The sequence below is a fragment of the Apteryx mantelli genome, chromosome 11 (assembly GCF_036417845.1).
Source record: "Apteryx mantelli isolate bAptMan1 chromosome 11, bAptMan1.hap1, whole genome shotgun sequence".
Taxonomy (NCBI): domain Eukaryota; kingdom Metazoa; phylum Chordata; class Aves; order Apterygiformes; family Apterygidae; genus Apteryx; species Apteryx mantelli.
In genome coordinates, this window is record NC_089988.1 from 13907047 (window position 1) to 13932794 (window position 25748).

The window sequence follows — 25748 nt, forward strand, 5'->3', positions numbered from 1 at the left end:
CAGCCCTGCTAACCTCCCCACAGCCCCACTGTGCAGGCACCACATAGGACAGGGTGCACTCTGGGGTGGGGAAACATCCCCCCCCACCATGGTCCCCATGACAACCCTTGCTGCCCCGTCCCCCTCCGCCCTCCTGCCTGGCAGCCTCCCACCAGTCCCCAGCCCCTGCCCAGCCCTGATCCTGTCCCCCCCGGAGTTATTAGAATGCATGCTCTGGGGTTTGCTGGGGTCTGAGCCCAAAGGGAGAGGCCAGGCAGGGTTGGCCGTTCCCCCCATATAGCTGCTGAGCCCAGCAGGCAGGTGGAGCTGGTCAAATTCAGAGATCACCCCTCACCAGGACCATGGGGAATGGCCAGTGCTGGAAATAGCTGGTATGAGAGGCTGGGTGTGTGAGGAGTTTCCTGGGACAGCTTCTCTTCTCTGTTCATGCAGCAACAAGCTGGGCTGCATCTTTGCCCTGAGGCACCCTGCTTGAGGGCCCCCATGGGAGGAAGATGGTCTACAGGCCCAGTAGACGGCCTCAGGACCTCCTCTGCATGCTCCCTGCCAGCCCTGCAGAGGACCCGCAGAGGGCTCATCCTCCCTGGGCTCACAGCTGGACATCCAGTCCTTCAGCTGGGCATGGAGCCTTGTCTGGGGGTGACTTTTGGGGTGAGGATCAGCATGCAGGGTGACGGAGACTGTCTCAAGGAAATGTGCTGCGGACAAGGCCTGAGGGACAGCAGCACACTGATATGGCTCTCGGGTCCCGCTTCCTTCAACGCAAGCTCCCACAAGGGGTCCCAGCCTTCTTTTTGGTGCCTCCCTTCAGGAGGGACAATGGCACTAGGAGCTGGGAGGGTGGGGAGCATTAATCCTTCTTCAGCTACTTCCCAGGCCATGTGGAGAGCTAGGACAGCAAGGACTTCTGGCTCTGCACCATGAGCTCACTTTAGTGTACCCACACTCTGAACATCATTGTCTTGGATTTAAAGTTGGCATTTCTCTCTCCGAGACAATTTCAAGGCCAGATCCACTTCCTTCTCATCTCTCCCAGTCCATCCTCTGATCTCGCTGGCCATTTCTGCACCACCTTCCCTGTTCTTCTGCGGTGCCCTGAGCTCGCAGTGCTACTGTTCAGAGCGAGCAGGCTGTGGGGCTACAGGGCCACAGGGTGACTCTGCACTGGCAGTGCTGGTCAGGGTGGGAGGCAGATCCAACCAAATGGGGATCACGGCCTTTAATCCCTCCCGGGGACTGCAGATGTGGCAGGTGTTTGGAGGGACTATGGAGCATTTCCAAAGCTACTAGCTGTGCCCATGTGTGCCTCTAGATCCTGCCCCTGGTATTTCACAGAGGGTTACACAGAGGGCTCTCTAGTCTCCCTTCCCTGTGCCAGCTGGGTCCCCACTGCCTCTCCGGACATTGCAGAGTCCTCTTTTGCCTGTGGATATCGGGGTTTAGTGCTTTACCTTTAAGTGACTCCACCTTGGAGGATTTCTCACTTTGTGGGGGCTCTACTCACTGCCCACGCCAGGCACACGCTGTCCCAGGAGATGCCCTGTACTCTCCTTGCACCTCCAGATTCCCCTCCAGAAGGATAGACATCTGACACTGGGCCATAACATGTTGGGCAGCTGTCTGTATGTAAATCCATGACCATTCATCCCCTCCACTATCACTGGACACTGATGGGTGAGTCCTAAATCCAGGCCTTGCTCTCTAAGAAATCATAACGGATTATGAGTTTTTTGCTCGTGAAACCATGGCGAACCCTGTGCAACAGGTCGTTCTGGAGTGCAGTTCCTTGGGGCTATTCTTGCCAACAGCTTTGGAGGAAGTGCAGCCTTCAGCAACTGCACCAGGAAGAACGTACTTTATTACAGAGATACTGTGAGGGAGCCAGCTCTGACCCACTGTTGGACACAACTTTATATGGGCACCAGGTGAGACAGAGCAGTCTCAGTAAAGGCAGAATGAACCCAACAATTTGTGCAGCAACATGATAACAAATACTACTAATAATAGTAATAATAGCAATAATAAAAATAAAGTGAACAACGCTCAGTCCTGGTACAGGACACAGTGGGAGTCATTTGTGGAGAGCAATGGCAATGTCACCAGTGCTGAAAAATGTCCATGAAATCACTTTCCTCAGGGCATCTTTGAGCTCCTTGTTCCTCATGCTGTAGATGAGAGGGTTCACTGCTGGAGGCACCACCGAGTACAGAACAGCCACCACCAGATCCAGAGCTGGGGAGGAGATGGAGGCAGGCCTCAGGTAGGCAAAGGTGCCAGTGCTGACAAACAGGGAGACCACAGCCAGGTGAGGGAGGCACATGGAAAAGGCTTTGTGTCGTCCCTGCTCAGAGGGGATCCTCAGCACAGCAGTGAAGATCTGCACATAGGACAGCACAATGAAAATGAAACACCCCAAACAGAGACAGACAGTAACCACAAGAAGCCCAACTTCGCTGAGGTAGGCGTCTGAGCAGGAGAGCTTGAGGATCTGGGGGATTTCACAGAAGAACTGGTCCACTGTGTTGCCTTGGCAGAGTGGTATGGAAAATGTGTTAGCAGTGTGAAAGAGAGAATTGAGAAAAGCACTGGCCCAGGCAGCTGCTGCCATTTTGACACAAGCTCTGCTGCCCATGAGGGTCCCATAGTGCAGGGGTTTGCAGATGGCAACATAGCGGTCATAGGCCATGACTGTGAGGAGAGAGTATTCTCCTCCTAATAAGAAGACAAGCTCAAAGACTTGAGCAGCGCATCCTGAGTAGGAAATGGCCCTGGTGTCCCTCAGAGAATTGGCCATAGATTTGGGAACAGTGATGGAGATGAAGCCAAGGTCGAGGAGGGAGAGGTTGAGGAGGAAGAAGTACATGGGGGTGTGAAGGCGGTGGTCGCAGGCTACAGCTGCGACGAGGAGTCCGTTGCCCAGGAGGGCAGCCAGGTAGATGCCCAGGAAGAGTGAGAAGTGCCAGAGCTGCAGCTCCCGCGTGTCTGTGAACGTCAAGAGGAGGAACTCTTTGAGGGAACTGTTGTTGGACATTTTGCTCCGTCTGGGCTTTGGGGACTGTCCAAAGGAGAAAATACATTGAGAAGTTAGTTCAAGCAAAAAAACCCCAAATGTTGCAGTTCTCATACAACCCCCCACATTGCCTCTCTCTTTTCTGAGAGGATCTTTGTGCAGCTCCCGTGCTTCAGCTCCGCTTTGCACTGGCTGAGTGTGCTGTGAGGAGCAGGGACCTCTGCCCATGGGCTCCACAGGAGTCAATTGTGCTGTAAAGCAGTGGGCACAGGGGAATGGGGGTGACCAGCTCTGACATTCACACCTTTGGTCAGGTGAAAGCCACATATTGCATAGAAGAGCTTTTCAGCACTGTCAGTCCCAATTCTAAAGAATGAGGTTTGAGGAAGAGAGTTTCAGGGATTTTTTATTTTCTTTCAGATGTCCTTGTCACCCCTGGGGAGTGTTCCTCAAAGGTAGAAATCCTTGGCATTTCCACTCTGAGTCCTGAGAAAAACGGATTCACTGTCATTTGGTGCAGAGTGAGGACAGCTAGTCTGTCTATTAGTCTCATTCCCAGCTGCCTTCTGCTTGCAACTCATTGAGCTGGAGGATGATCACACTCATATGTTGCCCTAGAAAGAAACCAGACCCTGCTGACAGCAGACGAGTCCAGTTTCAAAGTGCACAGCTCCAAACTTCTCACCCTTTCTCCGCGCACCTGAGGGAGCTCTCCACACTCCCCTTCTAGCCAAGCACACACAGGGCTCTTTTCAGATGCCCACATACAGCCTCCCACCACCAGCCCCATACTCTCAGCATCTCTGCACCTTCCTCATGGGCCTCTCAGATAGCACAGAGGTGCTATGAGACAGCAGTGCCTTTCTAGAGGGCAGCACGCAGTCTGGCAGGACACTATAAGGAAATGATCAAAGGAATGTTAGGACTGGAGATGGGCTCTCCCTAAGGGAGAGTCAGCTCATTTCCCAGCCTCACAGACTACATTTCCTGGAGCTCCACAGGCAAGAAGGAGGCTGGGACAACCTCATTCCCATGCAGAACCCTCTGCTGCACAACTGGTAGCATCAGTGTCTGAACTGCAGCTGATACTTCCCACTCCAGAGAGCCCGAGAGCAAGAACAGGAGCAGCATGGACAGGAGGGAAAACAAGGAGCAGCACCATGATCCTTCTGCCAAGGGAGGCAAGAAGAGAGAGATAGACAGGAACTCAGGAAAGCCTTCACCTTACCAGCTATGCATGCTGCCTCACAGGCAGTGACATCGCAGGGCAGTTACTCTCAGTCCCTTTGTCGGGCACCTCTCCTCTGCCGGAGGGCTGGCTGCAGAGAAGGCAGCTCATGCCCTGGACCCCATGGCTGTCAGGGCAGAGGTTCTGCTGCATGGGAGAGGAGACACAGGGAGCTTGCTCAGAGGAAGGTGTCTCCATCAGAGGGACTGACCATGACTTGCCCAAATCCATCCTCCCATGATGATTCTGTTGGCACTTCCCTCTTATTCCCTGCCCATCTCTACTGCCTGGGGCTGTTCCTGCTGCCTGCAGCTTTCTGTCTCCCAACATCTTTTCCCTGTCTGTACTCACAGACCCTGTCCCACCCTCTCTGTGCACAGTTCTGCCCTACAGAAACCTCCCAGATCAGGGCACTGTCCAGGGCATCTCTGTGCTCACAGGTCCTAAGCAGCAGGTCACATAAGCCCTGATAAGTCCATAAAGGTGCTGCTGGTGCTGCTGTAGGTGGAGGTGGGGTTGAAAGGGTTTGCTGAGCTTTCTCACAGACCTCCTGATCTCTGAGAGGGAAGGTCAGTGAGTCCCAGTTCCTTGCCAAACCACAAAACTCTTTCCTTTTTTCTCCCTGCCAACATTAGGAAACTGAAAGCCCTGGAAGGAAAGCTCCTTCCCTTTCAAGTGGCCTTTTTTGCACCTTCCTCTGCGGTGCAGGGGCACTGCTCTGAATCACAGCCCTGCGCAGACCTGGGTGCATATACCAGCTTCACAGCCCTGCAGCTGTCCTTGGGAGAAAGAAGCAGCATGCCCTGTCCCTGTGACGCTGTGGCGGGGAATGCCTGCTCTGAAGCATCTCCTCCTCCTCTGCAAAGGAGAGCAATCCTTCAAAAACCTATCAGTCATGGGATAGAATAGGTGTAGAAGATCCCTCCAGGAACCTCAGTAGCATTGCCCTGCAGCCAGAGACTTACCACGTCAAGGGCTGTGAAGATTTCCCCCACAAGGAGCTCTCCTCCCTCCTCCCACTCCACACTGCCTTGCACTTCTCTCTGCCTTCTCTCATCTCATGTCAGCAGCAGCAGGCAGTGCCCAGAGCCCTGCTGCTCTTTGCAGAGGAGCTGCTCCTGCACACAGCTGTCTCTGGGCAGTGCTGCCCCGTTGCCGTGAGCTTCCTCCATCCCCAGAGACTGGCCTCACTCAGGAGCAGAGGCCCAGCTGAGCTCATGAATTTCTCTGTCCCTTGTGTTCCCTCCTCCTGGGAAATGTTCACTGCAACAAACTAAAATAATCACTGATGGTCCCTTTAGAAACAATGCAGAGAGACCAGTTACAGCATTGTCTCTTGTTTCATCAGAGCATGGTTTCATCAGAGGATGGTTGTCTATGACAGGTGGAAACATCCCACCCTGGAAATCCATATTCCCATGTCTTAACTAGGCAGGACACCTAGAAGCGGACAAGAAGGGAGGTCATTCACCCATGGTTCAGGTTTTGATTCTGATGAGTCAGTCTGGACATTGCATGCCCATTTAGAAGTCCCTGGGATGCCGTGGGATGCAGATCCCTCCTGTGAACTCCACAAAAAACACACAGGAGGTGGGATTCCCCTTGCAAAAAAATGAAGTGGGCACAACAGAGGTGTCTGCATGGGAGCTCCTTGTCTAAGCTCCCATTATAATCACTGCAGATGGAGGGTGGGAGTCAGTTGCTCAACACACAAGCACCTGGTGACATTGGAAGAGACAGAGGTGGACCAAGGCATGTGCCAGAGTCTTCTTGCTCTGATGGAGCAGCTATGACACCCTCATTCTTCTAGACCATGAGTTGGGGGTCAGGTGGAGAATTCCCTTGGCCATCTGAAATGACTCTAGATGCCTCCTACTACTAGAGCTCCACTCACTATAAAGCTGAGACATAGGAAGATCCCAATGTTGCAAACAGCTAATGCAATTCAGTGCAGACACTTGATTTAATGACATAGAAATAGGCCTGCAGGGCCATGTCAGATGCCTGGGGTGTCCAGCACATCCACATGTCTCTAGTAGTTCCAGCATGGGACCTACAGGAAGCCATGCCTTTTTGGAGTGCTTGCTGGGCAAGTGCCCCAGGGCATCTTGGGTTTCCTGTGTGTGCCCAAACAAATGAATCCCACTGCTGCCTTTAGGCACAGTCTGCACTGTCTACATCCAAGCATGCTGCACAAATGGGAGGCACATCACACCAAGGGCTCCACTCTAGTCTCTGCACTTTCAAACCCTTCTAGCTCTCCTCTTGCTGAACCCCTTCTCAGCCCCCAGGATGATATGAATAGGGGCTGTGCTGATGATATCCTCAGGGTGGCTGGATCACGGAACCAGGGACTTCTTCAGTGGCACTTTCTCCTTCTTGGAGTTTGGTTCACCTCTGTCACAGGCCCCAAGGTGCTGCAGAGTCAGGTCAGGCAGCAAACCCCTCTCCTGCCATTCCTGTATGGCCCAGCTCTGTTCCTCCATGGCTTTGGGCACTGCAGGGTTTGCTGTCTTAGTGGGAACCTCCTTTCACCATTACATTGCCACCTGCTATCTATGCCAGCATGTCACCACTTGCAATCAAAGCCTTTGCATACATGAGGTCCCTGCTAAAATGTTTCCTTGTGACAAATCTTCAGTCAGCACCACAGCTGATGCTCTGCCACCCAAATGTATGCAAGTATATGCAACCTGAGGTGCAGCCAGGAGCAGATGGAGATGCACAAGCTGTCAGAAGACTGCCACATGGTTGGAATAACTGAGATGTGGTGGGATCACTCACATGACTGCAGTCCTTCAGTGGCAGGGTGCAAGTTCTTCAGGAGAGACCAACGGGGGAGATGAGGAGGGAGATACCCTATGTATGAAGGGCTAGCTTGGATGTATGGAGCTCTTCCATTGGATGGACAAAGGGAAGCTGCTCTGAAGGGCAGAGGAGCTCAGGAAAGCCAGCAGGTCATTAAGCACCCATCAAGCACAAGAATGCTCCCTATGAACAGTTTGCAAAATTAGCAGCCATCTCTGGACCGCAGCTTGGCTAAACAGGGAGCTCCCACGTGAGCTCCAGGGCAATAAGGCAGCATACGGAAAGGGGTAGAAGGCCAAGGCTGCAAAGGAGGAATTTAGAGATATTGTCCAGCAAAGTAGGGATGGTTGTTAAGGAAGGCAAAGCTGCTCTGTGATAGAGACACTTGTGGGGATGTGAAGGACAGGAAAATGAGCTGCTGCTGCTGCTTTAGTGACAGTAAAAGAATAAACAAGGAAATGTGGTCTCACTGCTGACTGGGACAGAGAGTCTAGTAAAAGCGGATGTAGATTATCTGGGGAAGTCAAGTCCTTCCCAGCTTCAGTCTTCACCAGCAAGGTCTCCTCAGCTGTTGTGCCTAGAGTCAGGATTCCCAAGGAGAAAACCAACCCACAGTGCCTAAGTCTTGAGTGAGGAATGATTTGCAAGAACTCAACCCAGAGAAGTCTATGGGATTGGATGGCTGGCATCCATGGACATTGAGAGAGCTGGCTGCTATGACAGCAAGGCTGCTTTCTACCATCTTTGAAAGGTTTTGGAGATCGGGGATGGGGAGGGGTCCCAAAGAAATACAGTCCCAAAGGAATACGTTGTGTCCATCTTCTAAAAAGGCCCCAAGGAGAGATCAGGAAGCTGCAGGCCATTCAGCCTCATGTTGATGAGGGGTGTGTCACGGAACCAGTCCTCTCCGATCACATTTCTGGGCACATGAGGGAGAAGAAGGTGTCTGGAAACAGTCAGCATGGAGTTACGCAAGGTGAATCATTCCTGACCCACCTGATTGCCTTCTGTGATAAAAGACCAGTACTTGTGGAGGAGAGTAGTGGATGTCCAGCTGACATCCAGATGGGCAAAAAACTGCTTGGATGATGAACTCAGAGGGTTTTCTTGAATGGATCATGCTTTACCAGGAAGCCAGGTAAAGGTGGGGTATGCAGGGCTCTACACTCCACATCCTGTCCTGTTTGAAAGGCTCATCGGTGACCTGCAGAATGGAAATCCCCTTGTTATAGGTAAACGCGACAAATTGACAACCACTCGGGCCGGGTTGCATAAACTCCAATTTAATAAAATAATTGAGCAAGTCACAAGTAAGCAAAACAGCGCTGGGCGGCCGGGGAGTCTCCTGCTCCACCAACGGCGCGCGCGATCCCCCCCTCACAGTCTCCTTATATGCAATTCCAGCCCCGGGTATATGTGGCACTTCCTGTAACTTCTGCGGCTGCGCCGGCTGTTGCTAGGGGGTCTTCTTCAGCCTTCTGGTGGTCGTGGGGATGAAGGCTGGAGTCTTCCTCTGCGTTGTGTGTGGTGACCCTCAGGTCATGCATATATTTTACAATTGTGTGACCTCGCCATTGCCATATTAGGCTATCTAAACTAACATCGCCGCCTCGCTGGCTCCACTTAATTATCTCAGGCAGGGTACATGCCCTCATTGCAGGATGTTGTGGTTTTAGCCCGTAACTAGCGCCTCGTTTCACCGTAAAATCACTTCCCGATTTGATGTAACAAACTAGCACCTATCACACCCTCACGGTTGTAGATGACACCTAATTGGGTGGAACAGTCATAAGCTCAAGGGCTGCCATTCAGAGGGACCTCAGCAGGCAGTAAGAATGGGCTGTGAGGAACTTTGTGAAGGTCAACAAGGACAAATGCCAGGTCCTGCACCTGGAATAGAGCAACACCCTGCAGTGATATGGGCTGGGGAGCACCCGGCTGGGCAGCAGCTCTGTGGAGAAGGACGTGGGATTTTTGTGGGCAGGAAGCTGAACATCAGCCAGCAGCATGCCCTGGCAGCAAAGGAGGCCACAGTGTCCTGGGCTGCATAACCAGGAGATCGAAGGAGGTGATTATCCCCCTCTACTCAGCATCGTTAGAGCACATCTAGATACTGCGTCCAGTTGGGCCCCCTGTAGAAGAATGCTGTTTGTCCCTTGGATTGAGTCCAGTGGCAGGCCCCCAAGGTGGTTGGGAGCTGGAGCACTTGCCCTGTGAGGACAGGCAGAGGGAATGGTTTTGTTCAGCGCAGAGAAGGGAAGGTTTTGGGGAGGACTCATAGCAGCTTCCCAACTCAAGGTTGCCATTGATAATGAACCAGGTTTTTACAGGAATTCACAGCAGGAGAATGAGAGGCAAAGGCTATTAGCTGAAACAAGTGCAGTGAAAATGGTATATAAGCAAGAAAAATCAATGAGTATCCTGCAGCATTTGAAGTGGGGTCCAGAGGGGTTATGGCCTCTCTGTTCTTGGAGGCTTGCAGGATGTAACTGGACAAAGCCCTGAGGAACTTGGTGTGAATTCATTGTTGATCTCTATATGAGCAAGAGGTTAGATGACAGTCCTCCCAGGGTCCCTTCCAGCCTGAATGATTTGGTGAATTTTCCTCTCTGAAACACGAGAGGTTCAGGCTGGGTGTAAGGAGAAACTTTTGACCCATCCAGACAGCCAAGCACTGGGGCAGGTTGCCCTGAGAGGTTGTGCCATCTCCATCCTCAGAGGTTTTCAAGTCCTCAGTGAGTAAAGCCTTGAGAAATCTGGACCTGATAGCTGACCCTGCTATGGGAAGGAGGTTGGGCTCGGGATATCCTGAGGTTCCTTCTAGCCAGAAAGATTCTACATTTCCTTCCACACTGTGTCTTCTCATTTGACATTAGGGAAAACCTTCAGCTTCCCTGTGACCATGGAAGTAGGTCGCCCAACAGTATGACCAGATCAACTGCATGTTCCTTGTCCTGCTCCAGTCAGAGTCCTTCAGGTTCCAGACTCCTTGGCAGGCACTGACAAATAGCCCTGATTTTTCTTTTGCATCACCTTTTATTGCATTTTTCCCTCTTTTCCACCTTCCAAGTTCTTCTCTTTTAACATCCTGATATCCTCCCATGAGGTCAGCCAACTCCTCTTTAGCCTTTTCCCATTGATCCTGGATTTGCTTTCTTTGTACATTCACTTGGCTTTTCTGAGATGCTTGCCATGGTGATGCCTACCTTTGACAGCAGTACCTTTAAACTAGCCTCTGAGTGCTTGAAGAGATCAAGGATCTTTTCCTGGAAATGAGAAGCAGCATGAGAAGGGGAAGCCAGGCTAAAACAGGAACTCACAGCTCAGTTCCAGGGCAGTAAGGCAGCATACAAGAAGCAGAAGGAGGGATATGCAGCAAAGGAGGAATTCAAATACTGTGTCCACTGAAGCAGGTATGGTGTTAGAGAAGCCAAAGCTCTCAGAGGGTACGCACTGGCAGGGGACATCAACAGCATGAAGAAGAGCTGCTACTGCTTCAGGAATGGTAAAGAATAAAAAGGAAAATGTTGGCTCCTTGCTGAAGGGAGCAGAGAATCTAGTAAGTGCAGATGTAGGGAGGTCTGAAGAGCTCAGTGCCTTTTTGGCTTCCGTCTTCTCCAGCAAGGTCTCCCGGGCTGTTGTGCCTAGAGTCAGGGCTCCAGGCAAGAAAAGCAACCAGCAGGGGATGAGGGCTGAGTGAGGGATGACTTGCAAGAACTCCATCCCTACAAGTCAGTGGGATTGGAACGGCTGCACCCAAGGACACTGAGAGAGCTGGCTGCTGTCATAGCAAGGCTGCCCTCTGTCATCTTTGAAAGGTTGTAGAGATGGGGTGAGGTCCCAATAACTGCAGAAGGGCAAATGTTACATCCACTCACAAGAAAGGCCCAGAGAATGACAGGCCATTCAGCCTCAGTTGGTTGAGGAGTGTGTCATGGAGTGAGTCCACTCATTTCTGGGCACATGAGGGAGAAGAAGGTGATAGGGAAGAGGCAGCATGGATTTACCCAGGGTAACCTGTGCCTCACCAACCTGATTGCCTTCTAGGTTTGCATAGATCTATTTGTGGTTGGAGAGCAGAAAATATCTTTCAACTTGATTTGAGCAAGGGGTTTGATACTGTCTCCCACAATAGCCTTGTGGAATACAATTTAGAAATGTACCGCCTAAATGGGTGGACAACCAGATGATTGATTAGTGACATGGAAGAGGCAATACTCACTGTGCTTGTTGAGGACAAAAAAACTCCAGGGGGCCCCAGCCATATGCTTGAGGGCTGCGATACAGAGGGCCCTAGACAGGCAGGAGGAAAGGACTGTCAGGAAGCTCATGAAATTCAACAAAGACAAAAGCGAGGTCTTGCACCTGCGATAAACCAACACCCAGCAGTGTTACTGGCTGGGACCTGAGGGCCTGGGGAGCAGTTCTGTGGAAAAGGACGTGAGGGTGCTGGGGGACAGGAGGCAAAACACGAGCCAGCAGCGTTCCCTGGCAGCAAAGAAGGCGAGAAGCATCATGGGCTGTATGAGCAGCAGCACAGCCAGGAGGTTAAGGGAAATGGAGATCGCCTTCTAGTCAGAATTGACTAGACCACATCTAGAACACTGTATCCAGGTTTGGGTTCCCAGAATAAGAAGGAGGTTGATAACTGGGAGCGAGTCTGGCTGAGGGCCCTCACAGTAGTTGAGTAGCTGGAGCACTTTTTCTGTGAGGAAATGGGGCTGGTTCAACTTGGTGAAGAGATGGCTTTGGAGGGATCTCATAGCAGCCTTCCAATGGCTACGAGGAGGTCCTCAAGAAGATGGAGGCAGGCTCTTCACCAGGGTATATGGTGGGAAGACAAGAGACAGTTGGTATAAGTTGGAAGAAGAGACATTCGTGCAGGAAATAAGGAAAAGCTTTTCCACTACGAGGATGGTCAAGCTTTGGAAGCGGTTGCCCAGAGAGACTGTGCAGTTTCCTGCCTTGGAGGTTTCCAAGACCACACTGGATGAAGCCCAGAGCAACCTGCTCTGACACCAGAGCTGACCCTGCTGGGAGCAAGGAGATTGGGCTAGAGACCTCCTGAGGTCCCTTCCACCCTGAAGGAGTCCATGGTTCTTCCCACTCTCCATCTTCTCCTGTGGATGTGAGGGAAAGCATGCAGGTGCTCTGTGACAGTGGAAGCAGGCCAGCTTTCTTGTCCTCCTCCAGTCAGAATTCTTCAGATGCAGGGCTTCTTGGCAGGAATCTCCAAGACAGCCCTGAGCAATCCTTGACTTCACTTTTAATTTCTTTGTGTTTTTTTTCCTTCCCCCCCTCCTAAGTCTGTCCCTTTCACCATTCTGATCCCATCCCATACAGCTCACCCTTAATTCATTGGTGCTGGTTTGTCTGTTTGTTTTCTTTTTTTTTGTTTTATTTTGACATACAGGAGCTTCAGTCCTGAAGGAACTTGAGAAATCCGCGTGATTTGGACAACAAATATCTCTTGAAGATTACAAGAGAAGTTTTAATTCCTGTACCTAGGTGGGAATAACCCCATCCATGAGGAGAGGTTGAGGGACCTGGTTTTCTTTAGCCAGGAAGCAAAAGGCAGTAGACTATAAGCTTGTGACTGCTCGAAGGGTGGTTTCAGAGATGATGGAGCTTTTCTTGGTAGTAGGAAAAAGCATGAGAAGGAGAAAGATCCACGAAGTGCATCTTGAGAGGTTCACATTGGACTTCAGGTCAAAAGAATGTCACTCGTAGGGTAGTGCTGAAGTGCAACAGGTCACTCAGAGGGAGCCTGTGATCAGCCCCTGCCTTTGTGTTTCAAGGAAAAGCAAGGGAGGACAGGAAGACATCAGGAGTGGTGGGGAGATCCCAGGGTGAGACCAAGGTGGAGAAGCAGCTTGGGTGTGTACAGTCTGCAGGGAAACAGGCACAGGCGTGGGAAGGCATAGGACAGCCTGTGGTGGAGATGGCCGAGGGCACTGCCAAGGCTGAAAGCTCCCAACACAACTAGGTTTTTGTCCTCTTGGCTATGGCTGGTGTCTCTGACACTGAGGCCCATGAGAAGACACCATTCCTTAAAGCACTGTGGCCTTGCTGCCTCCTTGTCCCTTGGGAGCCCAGGAGGTACCGTATCATGGTCCTGCACTTAGCGTTGCATACCCCCACCCACACACTGCCCCCAGGAAGAGCCCTGAGCAATCCCTGATCCCTACCCTGCAAGGCATCACCCTTCCCACGGGCTCGCTGTCCGTGCCTGGTCACTCTGCTTGATAACACACAGGCTGACTTGGCATCACAGCCACCCTCACATTGCCTTTGCCTACCTGCAATCAGGGCCTCCAACTTTCAGCTCTAATCAGCCCCTGGGGAGACTTTCCTGGTAAGGGCCCTCGGTGGGACATAATAATGCTCCAAGAAATTTGGGCATTTTCTTCTGACTTTAACTTCTTGAGAGGTTGCTTCAGCCTCCTCTCAGTATCTGAAGTTCATGGGCTCAGCCCCAAATACACCGAGGGATCATCAAAATACAAAAATCCCTAAGGAGCCATGCCTCTTTCCATAACTTTCGTCAGTTCACCAATTCTTGTGTGGTTAGTTGGAAAGTTTGCAGGAGTGTATTTAGAAGAGGAAGATTTCAATGAACCCCTGAAAAGAAAGATGTCTGCTTCTTAAGCTTTCTTGATTCTTCAGTTCTTGGAAGAAGTCACACCCACATTCCCCAATTCATACTGACCCACAGTGTCTCCTAATGAAGTCAGGACATGTAGGAAAAGGAGTATTTTTGATAGGAGATCTGTATGGAGAACCTTCTTCCGCAGCTCCCCAGCCCTGCCATTTCCCTCATCAGCCACTGGGGACTTCAGATCACTCTTGCGAAAATCGAACCTTTTGCCACACATGTCTGTAGCTGAATGGTACAGCTCATGTGCACCAATTCCCACCTGCTTTCCTTAGAGAACTAGCTGCAAGCAGACACAGAAGGGTTTTTCTTATTGCAAACAAACAAATTATAATTTGGGACAGTTTAATAAAAGATAAAAGACACTCGTCCACTGTATGTGAAGTCCAAGCTGCATCCAGTGAGGTCCACTGCCCACAAGACATAACCTTCCTTGAAATGTTTTCCACACATAGATAGGAAAGGATACACAAGAAACACAACAAAGGAGCTGTCTAAAGAGACAAGGAGACTGCTGAAAGACGAGGCAAGCTTCAGACTCCCAGCATCTCAGAGCAGCAACTGGAGAGTTGAGATGTACCTGAAAGGGTAAAGAGCAAGGGGAGAAGGAAAACTGGGAAACTATGGGAAGTGCATGTGCCCAGAAAGTCTGATGCAAAGATGCCTTTAGAAATGACCAGTTTAATCAGGACATGTGGAAATATGTGAGAGAGCACTGAGATGACATCCACAGCCCAATAGACAGAGTAGTGGAAACACACAGTCAAGGGCAGATCGATATTGCTTCTCCCACGATTAATACCCCTCCTGAAGATTTCCACTCTTTCAGCATGTTCATCGAAGTAGACTAAAATAATCACCAATGGGCCCTCTCTAAGCACTGAAGGAAGACTGATTCCAGAATTACAAACTGTGGCATCAGAGGGTGGTTATGTGCAAGAGGTGGAAATGTCCCAGTCTGGAAGCCCCGATTCCCATCTCTTAACTGGGCAGGACTCAGAACGGGGCAAGAAGGGAGCACATTGACATCTCGGCACACTCCCTTTTCATTCCCTGCACAGTCAACAAAGTGTGACTTCATTTTTGGGGACAACAAGGATGAGGTTGATCTCACCCCAGGCCAGACCCCATCAGTGCAGATGTCTCTGTCAAATCCAGTTCTCTCAACTTCCCTTTCTCGTCCAAAGAGGGAACTTAGTTGTCTCAGCTGATTTGCTTTGAGATACATTTCCTAATGACAAGCTAAGGTCCTGCAGGAGCCGCCTCCAAAATTTCCAGCACCACATGGCAACACAGCTACCCCAGGGCATCTCAGGCAGCAATAGCCTCTCTATGAGGTCAAATGAATCAAGCCCAAAAAAGGAGATCCTAGTCATAAGTTGAGATCTTCTCAAAAGATAACTCACTGCAACAACTGACAAGAAATGCTCGTTTCCAAAACTTCACACAGTTTTTACCATTGCCAGATATTTTTTTCTGTCTTATGAATTGGCAGCACCATGTTCATGCACTACAGGAATTAGCCTGTCTATGCGAGTGTACATGCAAATATACACACGGTATTCATCAAAATACATTTGCTACCAACACTCGGAATGGAGAAACTTTGTTCTGAGGAACTACTTTATTTAAACTATCATGTTTCAGCTCTCTTCTTCTGCCTCTCCAGCCTTTCCTCTTCCTAGGACTCTTCTCTCTTTACAGAGCACTCCAGGGAACGGTTCACTGAATCACAGCACTTAGGGTGGACGAGACCTCTGGATGTCACCTAGTCCCAGCTCCGCTGGTCAATGCAGAGGGAACTAGATGAGGTTGCCCAGGGGCTCCCCCCACTTATGCATTGTCCACAAGGGTGCTCAGAGTGCGCTCCATCCACTGTGCAGGCCATTCATAAAGGTGTTAAACAGTCCTGCCCCACATGTTAATCACTGAGGGATGCCGCTAGTAACCGGCTGCCACTTGGAACTTGTACCACTGATGACAGCGTTTCAGCCTGATGGTCCATCCAGTCTTCCACCTGCCTTATGGTCCATTGATCCAGGGCAGAGCTCAACAATTTGCCTATAACAAGATTCTGGGGGACTGTGCCAAAGGCTTTGCTAAAGTGAAAGTTCACAAAATCCCCTGCTTTTCCCCTTGTGCACACACGCATTCATCTTAAGGTAGAAGGCAATCAGGTTGGACAGGCATGCTTTGCATTTCCCTTGGTCAACGCATGCTGCCTCTTCCAGGACTTCTCCTTCATATGCTTGGAGGTGGTTTCCAGGAGGATTTGCTCCATCACCTTCCCAGGGACTGACATGAAGAGGACCAGCCTGTCGTTCCCCAGATCCTCCCTCCTGTCCTTCTGCAAAATGGCTGAGTTGTCTGCCTTTTCCCAGTCATCAGGAACCTCCCTGATTACCATGACATTTCATAGACAATTGGGAGCAGCAATGCAGTGATTCCAGCTACCTCTCCCTGCACGCTGGGGTGCTTCCCTTCTGGTCCCGTGGACTTATGTGTGCCCACTGGGCAAAAGTCCTCCCCAGCTGCATTTTCCACTACCATGGGTGAGGCTTTGCTAACACAGATGCTGCCAAAGGACTTCGGGGTCAGGGAGGCCTGGCAGTAGACAGTACCAGGAAAAGACAAGGTGAAAGAGGCAATGAGCTCCTCAGCCTTTCCCTTCTCTTTGTAACTGTGTTCCCTGCCCCACTGAGCAGGGAGAACACATTTTCCTTGGCTGCCTGCCTTGTGCTGCCAACATCCCTGCAGAAGCCCTTCAGGTTACCCTCCCCATCCCTTCCTAGATCCACCTCCAGCTCCAGCTGAGCTTTGACTTGCCTCACTCCTTCCCAAACAAGATGAAATCCTCTCTGCTGCAGTCCAGGGTGGTGACTCTGTTGTTCCTCCTACATCTCCACCATCTCACGGGCACTGCAGTGACAGACAACCTCTACGTTCACATGCCCATCCAGCCTGAGCTTCAGGCAAGAAACCAAGGGGAGGGTGGCACCTTCTACCTAGAGGCACAAACTACAAAGGTAATCATACCGCAGAAAAGTTTGCTCTTTTCCCCTCACCCCTGAGGGGATCCAGGCAATGGCCTTTCAGGTGGTTAAAGGTGGATACAAAGAATTTCCATTCTAATGTAGCTATGCCTGAGGCAGTGCCTCCCAGGCTGCCCTTACAGTCAACAGGGAGGAGGAGGTGTTGGCCTGCCTTCTTTTAGATGGTCACATAAAGCACAAAGGACTCCTGACCCAGAGACATTTGCTCTGTGCTTGAAAAGGGGCCTGAGATCATAGGCGTTCAGGATAATTCAGGTTGAAGAGACCACAGGAAGCCTGCAGTGCAACATGCTGCTCAAAGCAGGGTCAGAGAGAGGGTCAGAAACCAAAAAATGCTCCTGCCAAAGGACTTCTGGGGGTGATAGAGAAGGAGAAGACAGTAGAGGGTTGACAGGGTGATCTCATGGACAAGAGGCTTTCCTTTTCCCCCTTCTCCCAAGAATGAAATCCTCAGCTCTCCAGAGGGAACAAGCTGGGACACGAACTTTGCCACTAACATGGAGGTGAAGAATCTCCTGAGTCCCTTACAGACAGAGGCTGGTCCAAAGGCCACCAACCCCAATGGCACCACACCCCCAGGCATGCCTGCCTTGTTGCTAGGCACCCTCCAGACCCAGGCAGGACGTCTTTTGGAAACAGAGTGGGGTGTGCAGCCTGCAGCCCTGGCCACCCAGCAGGTGTGGTGGGACCCTGCTCCTCTAGATGAGACTGGGCTCTCCTGCATTTCCCCAGTGGGAAGCCTACGTCCCCTCCAGCCGGGAATACAGCCCGGCAAGGAGGGCCAACACAGGAAACACGATCTCTGTTCTGGGGTGTGAAGAGAGAGGGGAGGGCAGAGGGGGAATCTGCTCATGCCCTGGGCAGTGGTTCCCTCCCTGCAGCCAGTACAGCTCTGCTGATGCCCTGTAACCTGTGAGTCCAGGAGATGGGACTCCAATCTGCTCTGGCTCTAAAGATTTCTCAGCCCTTAAGACCCTGGATGCAAAGCACCGCTCTGGGGACACCTCAGCAGTCAAAGGGGCTGAATGCCTGGTGTGTTCCTCAGAACTTCTCTGTAGTCTCCCAGCACTGCTTTGACTGCTGTTGCCCATGGAGCAGAGACTCCTTTTGAGGATAAACTCACTCACTGTGTCACTCTGAGGACAGGCTTGACCAGGCAGTACAAATGCCAGCAAGGCCTCAACCCCACAACAGTGTCCCCTGCCCCTCACTCTGCCTTCCAGCCCCTTCCTTCTAGAGGATTTGGGTTGGAAGGGACTGCTGGAGATCTCCAGGACCATGATCTGCTCTGAGCTGGGCTAATTTGACAGTTAGATCAGGTTGGTAGGTGCTTTCTCCAGGAGAGTTCTTAAAGATTTCCTGTCCCCTGCTCCAGTGCTACTCAACTACCATGGTTATTTCTTTATTTTTCCTTCAACTCATTTGAAATTTGCTTTACTGCATCTTCTCCCTTGTTGTCTCTTGTCCTTTCCTCCCCTTGGCCCCCAGCCAGACCATCCCACCAACTTTGACTGAGGACAATCACAGCCTCATCTCCAAGCACAGCTTTACTGCGATCTTCTGGGACCACATAGGCAGGCCAAGGTGGCCAGCTCTAAGCGTAGCCACACGCTGTGGGTCCCTACATGGTCTCAGAGGAGAGTGTATGGAGACATAACATGACCCAGGGCAGAACCTGTGGGTCGCCACCAGGGTGGAGCTGGGATCAATAGGTGTGAGAAGAGCAGACCTCCAGCAGCTCCTCTCCACACATGTGCAGGCAGTGGTGCACCCAGCAGTGCTCCTGAGAGAGGACGGTGACACAGGACGGGGGGCACAGTGCAGTGCTGAGCACCAACCATCTGTGCTGGGTCTGGGAGTCCTGGCAGGTGGTGCTGGTGGCTGTAGCCCTTGAGAAACCCCCAACCCTGCTAGCAGCAGTGAGTCCCCTCCATCACTGTCAGGAGCTTCTGGAGTGTCGTGGCTCCCAATCAGCACCTCATCCCTCCACTGACCCAGCCCTGCTACCCTGCATGTGTCCCCACAACCCCACTGCGCAGGAATCGCACAGAACAGGGTGTGTACTGGGGTGGGGAAACATCCCCCCAGCATGGTCCCCATGACAGCCCTTGGTGCCCTGGCGTCCTCGGCCCTCCTACCTGGAAGCCTCCCACCAGTCCCCAGACCCTGCCCAGGCCTGACACTGTCCGCTGGGGTAGCAGAAGTCCATGCTCTGGGTTCTGCTGAGGTCTGAGCTTGCAGAGGCCAGGCAGGGCTGGACATTGCCTCCACACACGTGCTGAGCCCAGCAGGCAGATGGAGCTGGTCACATTAAGAGATCACCCCTCACTGGGACCATGGGGAATGGGCACTGCTGGAAATAGCTGGTGTGAGAGGCTGGGTGTGCGAGGAGTTTCCTGGGGCAGTTTCTCCTTTCTGTTCATGCAGCAACAAGCTGGGCTGCATCTTTGCACCGAGGCACCCTGCTTGAGGGCCCCCATGGGGGAGGAGGATCTACAGGCCCAGGAGATGACCCCAGGACCTCCTCTGCATGCTCCCTGACAGCCCTGCAGAGGACCAAGCAGAGGGCTTGTCCTCCCAGGGATCACAGCTGGATGCCCAGTCCTCCAGCTAGGCATGAAGCCTTGTCTGGGGGGGACTTCTGGGGTAAGGACCAGCGTGCAGGGTGGGCGAGGTTGTCCGAAGGAAACATGCTGGGGACAGGGTGCGAGGGACAGCAGGTTTGGAGGAAGAGACATCCTTCAAGGACTGCACCGGGTAGAACCTACTTTATTACAGAGATACTGCGATGGAGTCAGCTCTGACCCAGTGTTGGACACAACTTTATATGGGCACCAGGTGAGACAGAGCAGTCTCAGTGAAGGTGGAATGAATCCAACCATTTGTGTAGCAACAGGGTGACAAATAATAATAACAACAGTAATAGTAGTAATGATAAAAATAAAGTGAACAAACAAAGCTCAGTCCTGGTAAAGGACACAGGGGGAGTCACTTGTGGAGAGCAATGGCAATGTTATCACTGCTGAAAATTGTCCATGAAATCACTTTCCTCAGGGCATCTTTGAGCTCCTTGTTCCTCATGCTGTAGATGAGGGGGTTCAGTGTTGGAGGCACCACTGAGTACAGAACAGCCACCAGCAGATCCAGAGCTGGGGAGGAGAGGGAGGGGGGCTTCAGGTAGGCAAACAGGTCAGTGCTGACAAACAGGGAGAACACGGCCAGGTGAGGGAGGCATGTGGAAAAGGCTTTGTGTCGTCCCTGCTCAGAGGGCATCCTCAGCACAACTGTGAAGATCTGCACATAGGACAGCACAATGAAAATGAAACACCCAAAGGCTAAACAGGCACTAACCACAAGAAGCCCAACTTCGCTGAGGTAGGCGTCTGAGCAGGAGAGCTTGAGGATCTGGGGGATTTCACAGAAGAATTGGTCCAATGTGTTGCCTTGGCAGAGTGGTATGGAAAATGTGTTAGCAGTGTGAAGCACAGAATACAGAAAACCACTAGCCCAGACAGCTGCTGCCATTTGGACACAAGCCCTGCTGCCCATGAGGGTCCCATAGTGCAGGGGTCTGCAGATGGCAACATAGCGATCATAGGCCATGACAGTGAGAAGACAATATTCTCCTCCTAACAAGAGGGCAACCAGAAAGACTTGAGCAGCACATCCTGAGTAGGAAATCGCCCTGGTGTCCCACAGGGAATTGGCCATGGATTTGGGGACAGTGGTGGAGACAGTGCCGAGGTCGAGGAGGGAGAGGTTGAGGAGGAAGAAGTACATGGGGGTGTGGAGGTGGTGGTCACAGGCTACAGCTATGATGATGAGGCCATTGCCCAGGAGGGCAGCCAGGTAGATGCCCAGGAAGAGCGAGAAGTGCAAGAGCTGCAGCTCCCATGTGTCCGCAAATGCCAGGAGGAGGAACTCGTTGAGGGAGCTGCTGTTGGACATTTTGTTATCTCCGAGCATGGGGGACTGTCCAAAGGAGAAGAGACATTGAGAAGTTAGGAGAGACTTTTCAAGCAAAAATGCCCCGAATGTTGCAGTTCTCATACAACCCCCCACATTGCCTCTCTCTTTACTGAAAGGGTCTTTGAACAGCTCCCTTGCTGGAGCTCCACTTTGCCCTGGCTGAGTGTGCTGTGAGGAGCAGGGACCTCTGCCCATGGGCTCCACAGGAGTCAGTCCTGCTGTAAAGCAGTGGGCACAGGGGAACAGGGGTGACCTGCTCTCACAGTCACAAGTTCTGTCAGGTGAAATCCACTCATTGTGTAGAAGGGCTTTTCAGCATCTTCTCTCTGAATTGTAAATGAGGTTTGAGGAACAGAGTTTCAGGGATTTTTTATTTTCTTTCAGATGGTCTTGTGACCCCTGGGGAGTGTTCCTCAAAGGTAGAAATCCTTGGCATTTCCACTGAATCCTGAGAAAAATGGATTCACTGCCCCGTGTTGCAGAGTGAGGACAGCTAGTCTGTCTATCAGTCTCATTCCCAGCTGTCATGTGCTTCCACCTCTTTGAGCTGGAGGATGATCGCACTCATATGTTGCCCTTAAAGAAATGAGCCCCTACTGACAGCAGACGAGTCCAGTTTCAAAGTGCACATCTCCAAACTTCTCACCCTTTCTCCGCGCACCTGAGGGAGCTCTCCACACTCCCCTTCTAGCCAAGCACACACAGGGCTCTTTTCAGATGCCCACATACAGCCTCCCACCACCATCTCCATACTCTCAGCATCTCTGCACCTTCCTCATGGGGCTCTCAGATATCACAGAGATGCTATGAGACAGCAGTGCCTTTCTAGAGGGCAGCACGCAGCCTGGCAGGACACGACAGGGAAACGGTCAAAGCACTCTTAGGACTGGAGATGGGCTCTCCGTAAGGGAGAATCAGCTCATTTCCCAGCCCCACAGACTGCATTTTCTGGAGCTCCACAGGTTAGAAGGGAGCTGGGGCAACCTCATTCCCATGCACACCCCTCTGTTGCACAACTTGCAGCATCAGTGTCTGAACTGCAGCTGAAAAGGCTCCAACGCCAGAAAGCCTGAGAAGAACAGGAGCAGCATGGCCAGGAGGGGAAACAAGGAGCAACACCATGATCCTGCTGCTAAGCGAGGCAAGAAGAGAGACAGAGAGGCATTCTGGAAAGCCTTCACCTTACCTAGCTGGGCACGTCACCTCGCAGACAGTGACATCGCAGGGCAGTCAATCTCAGCCCCTCTGTCAGACAGCATGAAATGGACCCAGAGCAGGAGAGTTGCCCCTCTCTTCTGCTGGAGGTCTGGCTGCAGAGGAGGCAGCTCATGCCCTGGAGTTCCCTCTCATTCCCTGCCCATCCCTGCTGCCTGGAGCTGTCCCTGCTGACAGCTCTTTCTCTCTCCCATCTTTTCCTGGACAGTGCTCACAGATCCCATCCACCCGCTGTGTGCTCACTTCTGCCCTACAGAAACCTCCCGGATCAGGGCACTGTCTAGGGGCATCTCTGTGCATGCACATCCTAAGGAGAAGAAGGAGAACTCCTATGAAGCCAAAAAATGTGATCCTAATGCTGTCTGTAGGCTAAGGTGGAGATGAAGCAACTTCCTGTGGTTTCTCACAGACCTATTAATCTCTCAGAGTGAAGGTTTAAGAGTCCCACTTCCTTCCCAAAACAGAAAACTCATTCCTTCATTCTCCCTGCCAAAATTAGGAAACTGAAAGTGAAGACACCCGAAGGAAAGCTCCTTCCCTTCAAGAAGCCCTTCTCTTGATGTCCTCTTGAAAAGACCCTTTGGACATCTCCTGTGCATGAGCTAGAGCTGTGAGCAGTCCTCAACCATGCAGCATCCTGTCAGCAGGAGAATGAACCTGCCCTGCTGGGGGTCACTTCTCTCTCCCAGAGTTTCTCCCCATAGTGCTGTAGGGAGTTCTCTGGACAAGCTGAGGGCTGACCCTTGCTGACAGCAGAGTCACTGCCCTGGGCACACACCACCCTGGAGTGCAGCGACACTGCTCTGAATCACAGCCATGCGCAGACCTGTGTGTCCTCCCAGGCTTAACACCCCTGCAGCCACCCCGGCAGAATGGAGTTTCACGCCCGGTCGCTGTGATGGTGTGGCAGGAAATCCCTGCTCTGAAACATTTCCCCCTCCTCTGCAAAGGAGCAACCAGGAGAGCGATCCTTAAAAATCCAGTCGTGTGACTGGATGGGTTTCAAGACCTTTCCAGGAACCTCAGTAGCATTGCCTGCAGCCAGAGACTTACCGTGTCAAGGGCTGTGAAGATTTCTCCCACAAGGAGCTCTCCTCTCTCCTCCCACTCCACACTGCCTTGCACTTCTCTCTGCCTTGTCTCCTCTCATGTCAGCAGCAGCAGGCAGTGCCCGGAGCCCTGCTGCTCTTTGCAGAGGAGCTGCTCCTGCACACAGCTGTCTCTGGGCAGTGCTGCCCACTTGCCATGAGCTCCCTCCTTCCCCAGAGCCTGGCCCTGCTCAGGAGCAGAGGCCCAGCTGAGCTCATGAATTTCTCTGTCCCTTGTGCTCCCTCCTCCTGGGAAATGTTCACTCCAATAAACTAAAATAATCACCAACGGGCCCTCTCTAAGCACTGAAGGAAGATTGTTTCCAGCATTACAGATTGTCTCATCAGAGGATGGTTATCTGCAAGAGGTGGAACTGTCCCACTCTGGAAGCCCCGATTCCCATCTCTTAACTAGGCAGGACATGTAAAAAGGAGCAAGAAGGGAGCTTATTGACACATGGTTCAGGTGCTGATTCAGATGAGTCAATCTGGGCATCTCAAGCCCATTTAGAAGCCCCTGGAATGCAGTGGGATTCAGCTAATGCCTGTGACTTCCAGAAACACACAGCAGGTGGGATTCCCCTTGCCTAAGCTGAAGTGAGCATAACAGATGTCTGCACACAAACTCCCTGTCTAAGCTCCGGTTATAATCCCTGGAGATGGAGGGTGGGAGTCAGTTGCTCACACACAGACACCTGGTGACATTGGAAGTGACAGAGGTGGTCCCAGGCATGTGCCAGTGTCTGCTTGCTCTCATGGTGCAACTGAGAGACACACATCCTTCTAGAGCATGAGTTGGGGGCCAGGTGGAGAATTTCCTTGGCCATCTGAAATGATACTAGATGCCTACTACAATTAGAGCCCCAATCACTATGAAGCTGAGACATATGGAGATGCCTACAGCGCAAACTGCTAATGGAATTCAGTGCACACACTTGATGTAATGACTTAGAAATAGGCTGACAGACATCTCAGAGGCTTGGGGTTCCTAGCACAACTGCCTGGGACCTATGGGAAAACCATGCCCCTTTGGAGTGGCTGCTGGGCAGACAACCCAGGTTATCTCAGGCTTTCCTACCTGTGGCCAGACAACTGAATCCCACCACTGCCTTTAGGCAAAGTCCATCCTGACTGCATTCAAGTGTGCTGCATAAATGGGAGGCACATCACACCAAGGTCTCCGCTCTAGTCTCTGCACTCTCAAACCCTTCTCGCTCTTCTCTGCCCGAATCTCTTCTCACACCTGGACAACATGAACTGGGACTGGACTAATGAGGACCTCAGGGTGGCTGGGTCACAGGCTGCGCAGGCCCAGGGACTTCTTCACTGGAACGATGTCCTGCCTGCAGATCGCTTCACCTCTGTCACAGGCCACAAGGTGCTATAAATCACCTCAGCCAGCCAACCCCTATCCTGCCATTTCTGCACAGCCCAGCTCTGTTTCTCCCTGGCCTTGGGCACTGCAGGCTTTGCTCTCCTAGTGGGAACCTCCTTTCACCATTACATTGCCACCTGCTATCCATGCCAGCATGGCTCTGCTCTGAAGTGGGGCCGCTGCACACACAGTGTCTTTGGCTCTTGGTAACAGGTTTCACCACAACCAGTCTGCTCTCTGTGCCACAGCTGATGCTCTGCAGTCCAAATATATGCAAATGCATGCAGCCTGGGGTAGAGACAGGAGCATATGGAAATGTACAAGCTGTCACAGGTGTGAAACATCACTGGAATGACTGAGATGTGGTGGGATCACTCACATGGCTGGAGGGCAAGGCTTTTGGGTACAATGTCTTCAGGAGAGACTGTCACAGAAGATGAGGAGGGAGGATGTCTTTTGTGTGAAGGGGCAGCTCAGATGTGCGGAGCTCTTCCATGGGAGAGGCAAGGGTTTGGGTGAGTGCTTGTGGGGGAGCATCACAGTAGGGGTGACATCATGGTGGGAGCTACAGACCACCTAATGAGGGTAGGGAGGCAAATGCAGTCTCCTTTAAGCAACCTGAGCAAGTCTGTGGATCACGGGCCCTGGTTCTTGTTGGCAGGACTTTAATCCCCCTGACATGAACTGGAAGGGCAAACAGCAGAGTGCAAGCAGGCCACAAGGTTTCTGGGGGCCATCAAGGACAACTTCTTTGCACAGCTGCCAGATGGGCCAATAAGGATGATTCTTTCTTGTATCTGGAAATTTCAAATAAGGAGGAACTGATCAGGGATGGGGCAGTAGGAGAAAGGCAATAGTTACATCCATCTTCCAAAAAGGCCACAAGGGCAACCTGGGGAGCTGTAGGCAGTTCAGCCTCACTTTTGTGAGCAGTGAGTCATCAGGTGAATCCTCTCAGATCACATTTCTGGGCACATGAAGGGATAGAGACCTCCTGAGGTCCCTTCCACCCTGAAGGAGTCCATGGTTCTTCCCACTCTTCATCTTCGTTTGCTGATGTCAGGGAAAGCACACAGGTGCCCTGTGACAGTGGAAGCAGGCCAGCTTTCTTGTCCTCCTCCAGTCAGAATTATTCAGATGCAGGGCTTCTTGGCAGGAATCTCCAAGACAGCCCTGAGCAATCCAAATCACTTTTAATTTCCTTGATTTTTTCTTCCATTCCTTCTAAGTCCTTCTCTTTTACCACCCTGATCCTGTCCCATACAGCCCACCCCACCCCTGCTCACCCTTAACTCAGTGGCACTGGCTTGGTTTCTCTGTTTATTTGTTCATTTTCTTTTTTTTTTT

At 51.8% G+C, this 25748-nt stretch overlaps 1 protein-coding gene across 1 annotated transcript; it reads right to left on the bottom strand.

Annotated features, from left to right (window-relative positions):
- Nucleotides 1-2170: 2170 nt before the first annotated feature.
- Nucleotides 2171-2686, bottom strand: LOC136992981 (olfactory receptor 14J1-like; the record flags this gene model as incomplete). The annotated part of the gene is made up of 1 exon (XM_067302998.1): nucleotides 2171-2686. A coding segment is annotated over exon 1 (516 nt), but the record flags the coding sequence as incomplete, so codon positions are not given.
- Between the last annotated feature and the right edge of the window lie 23062 nt (nucleotides 2687-25748).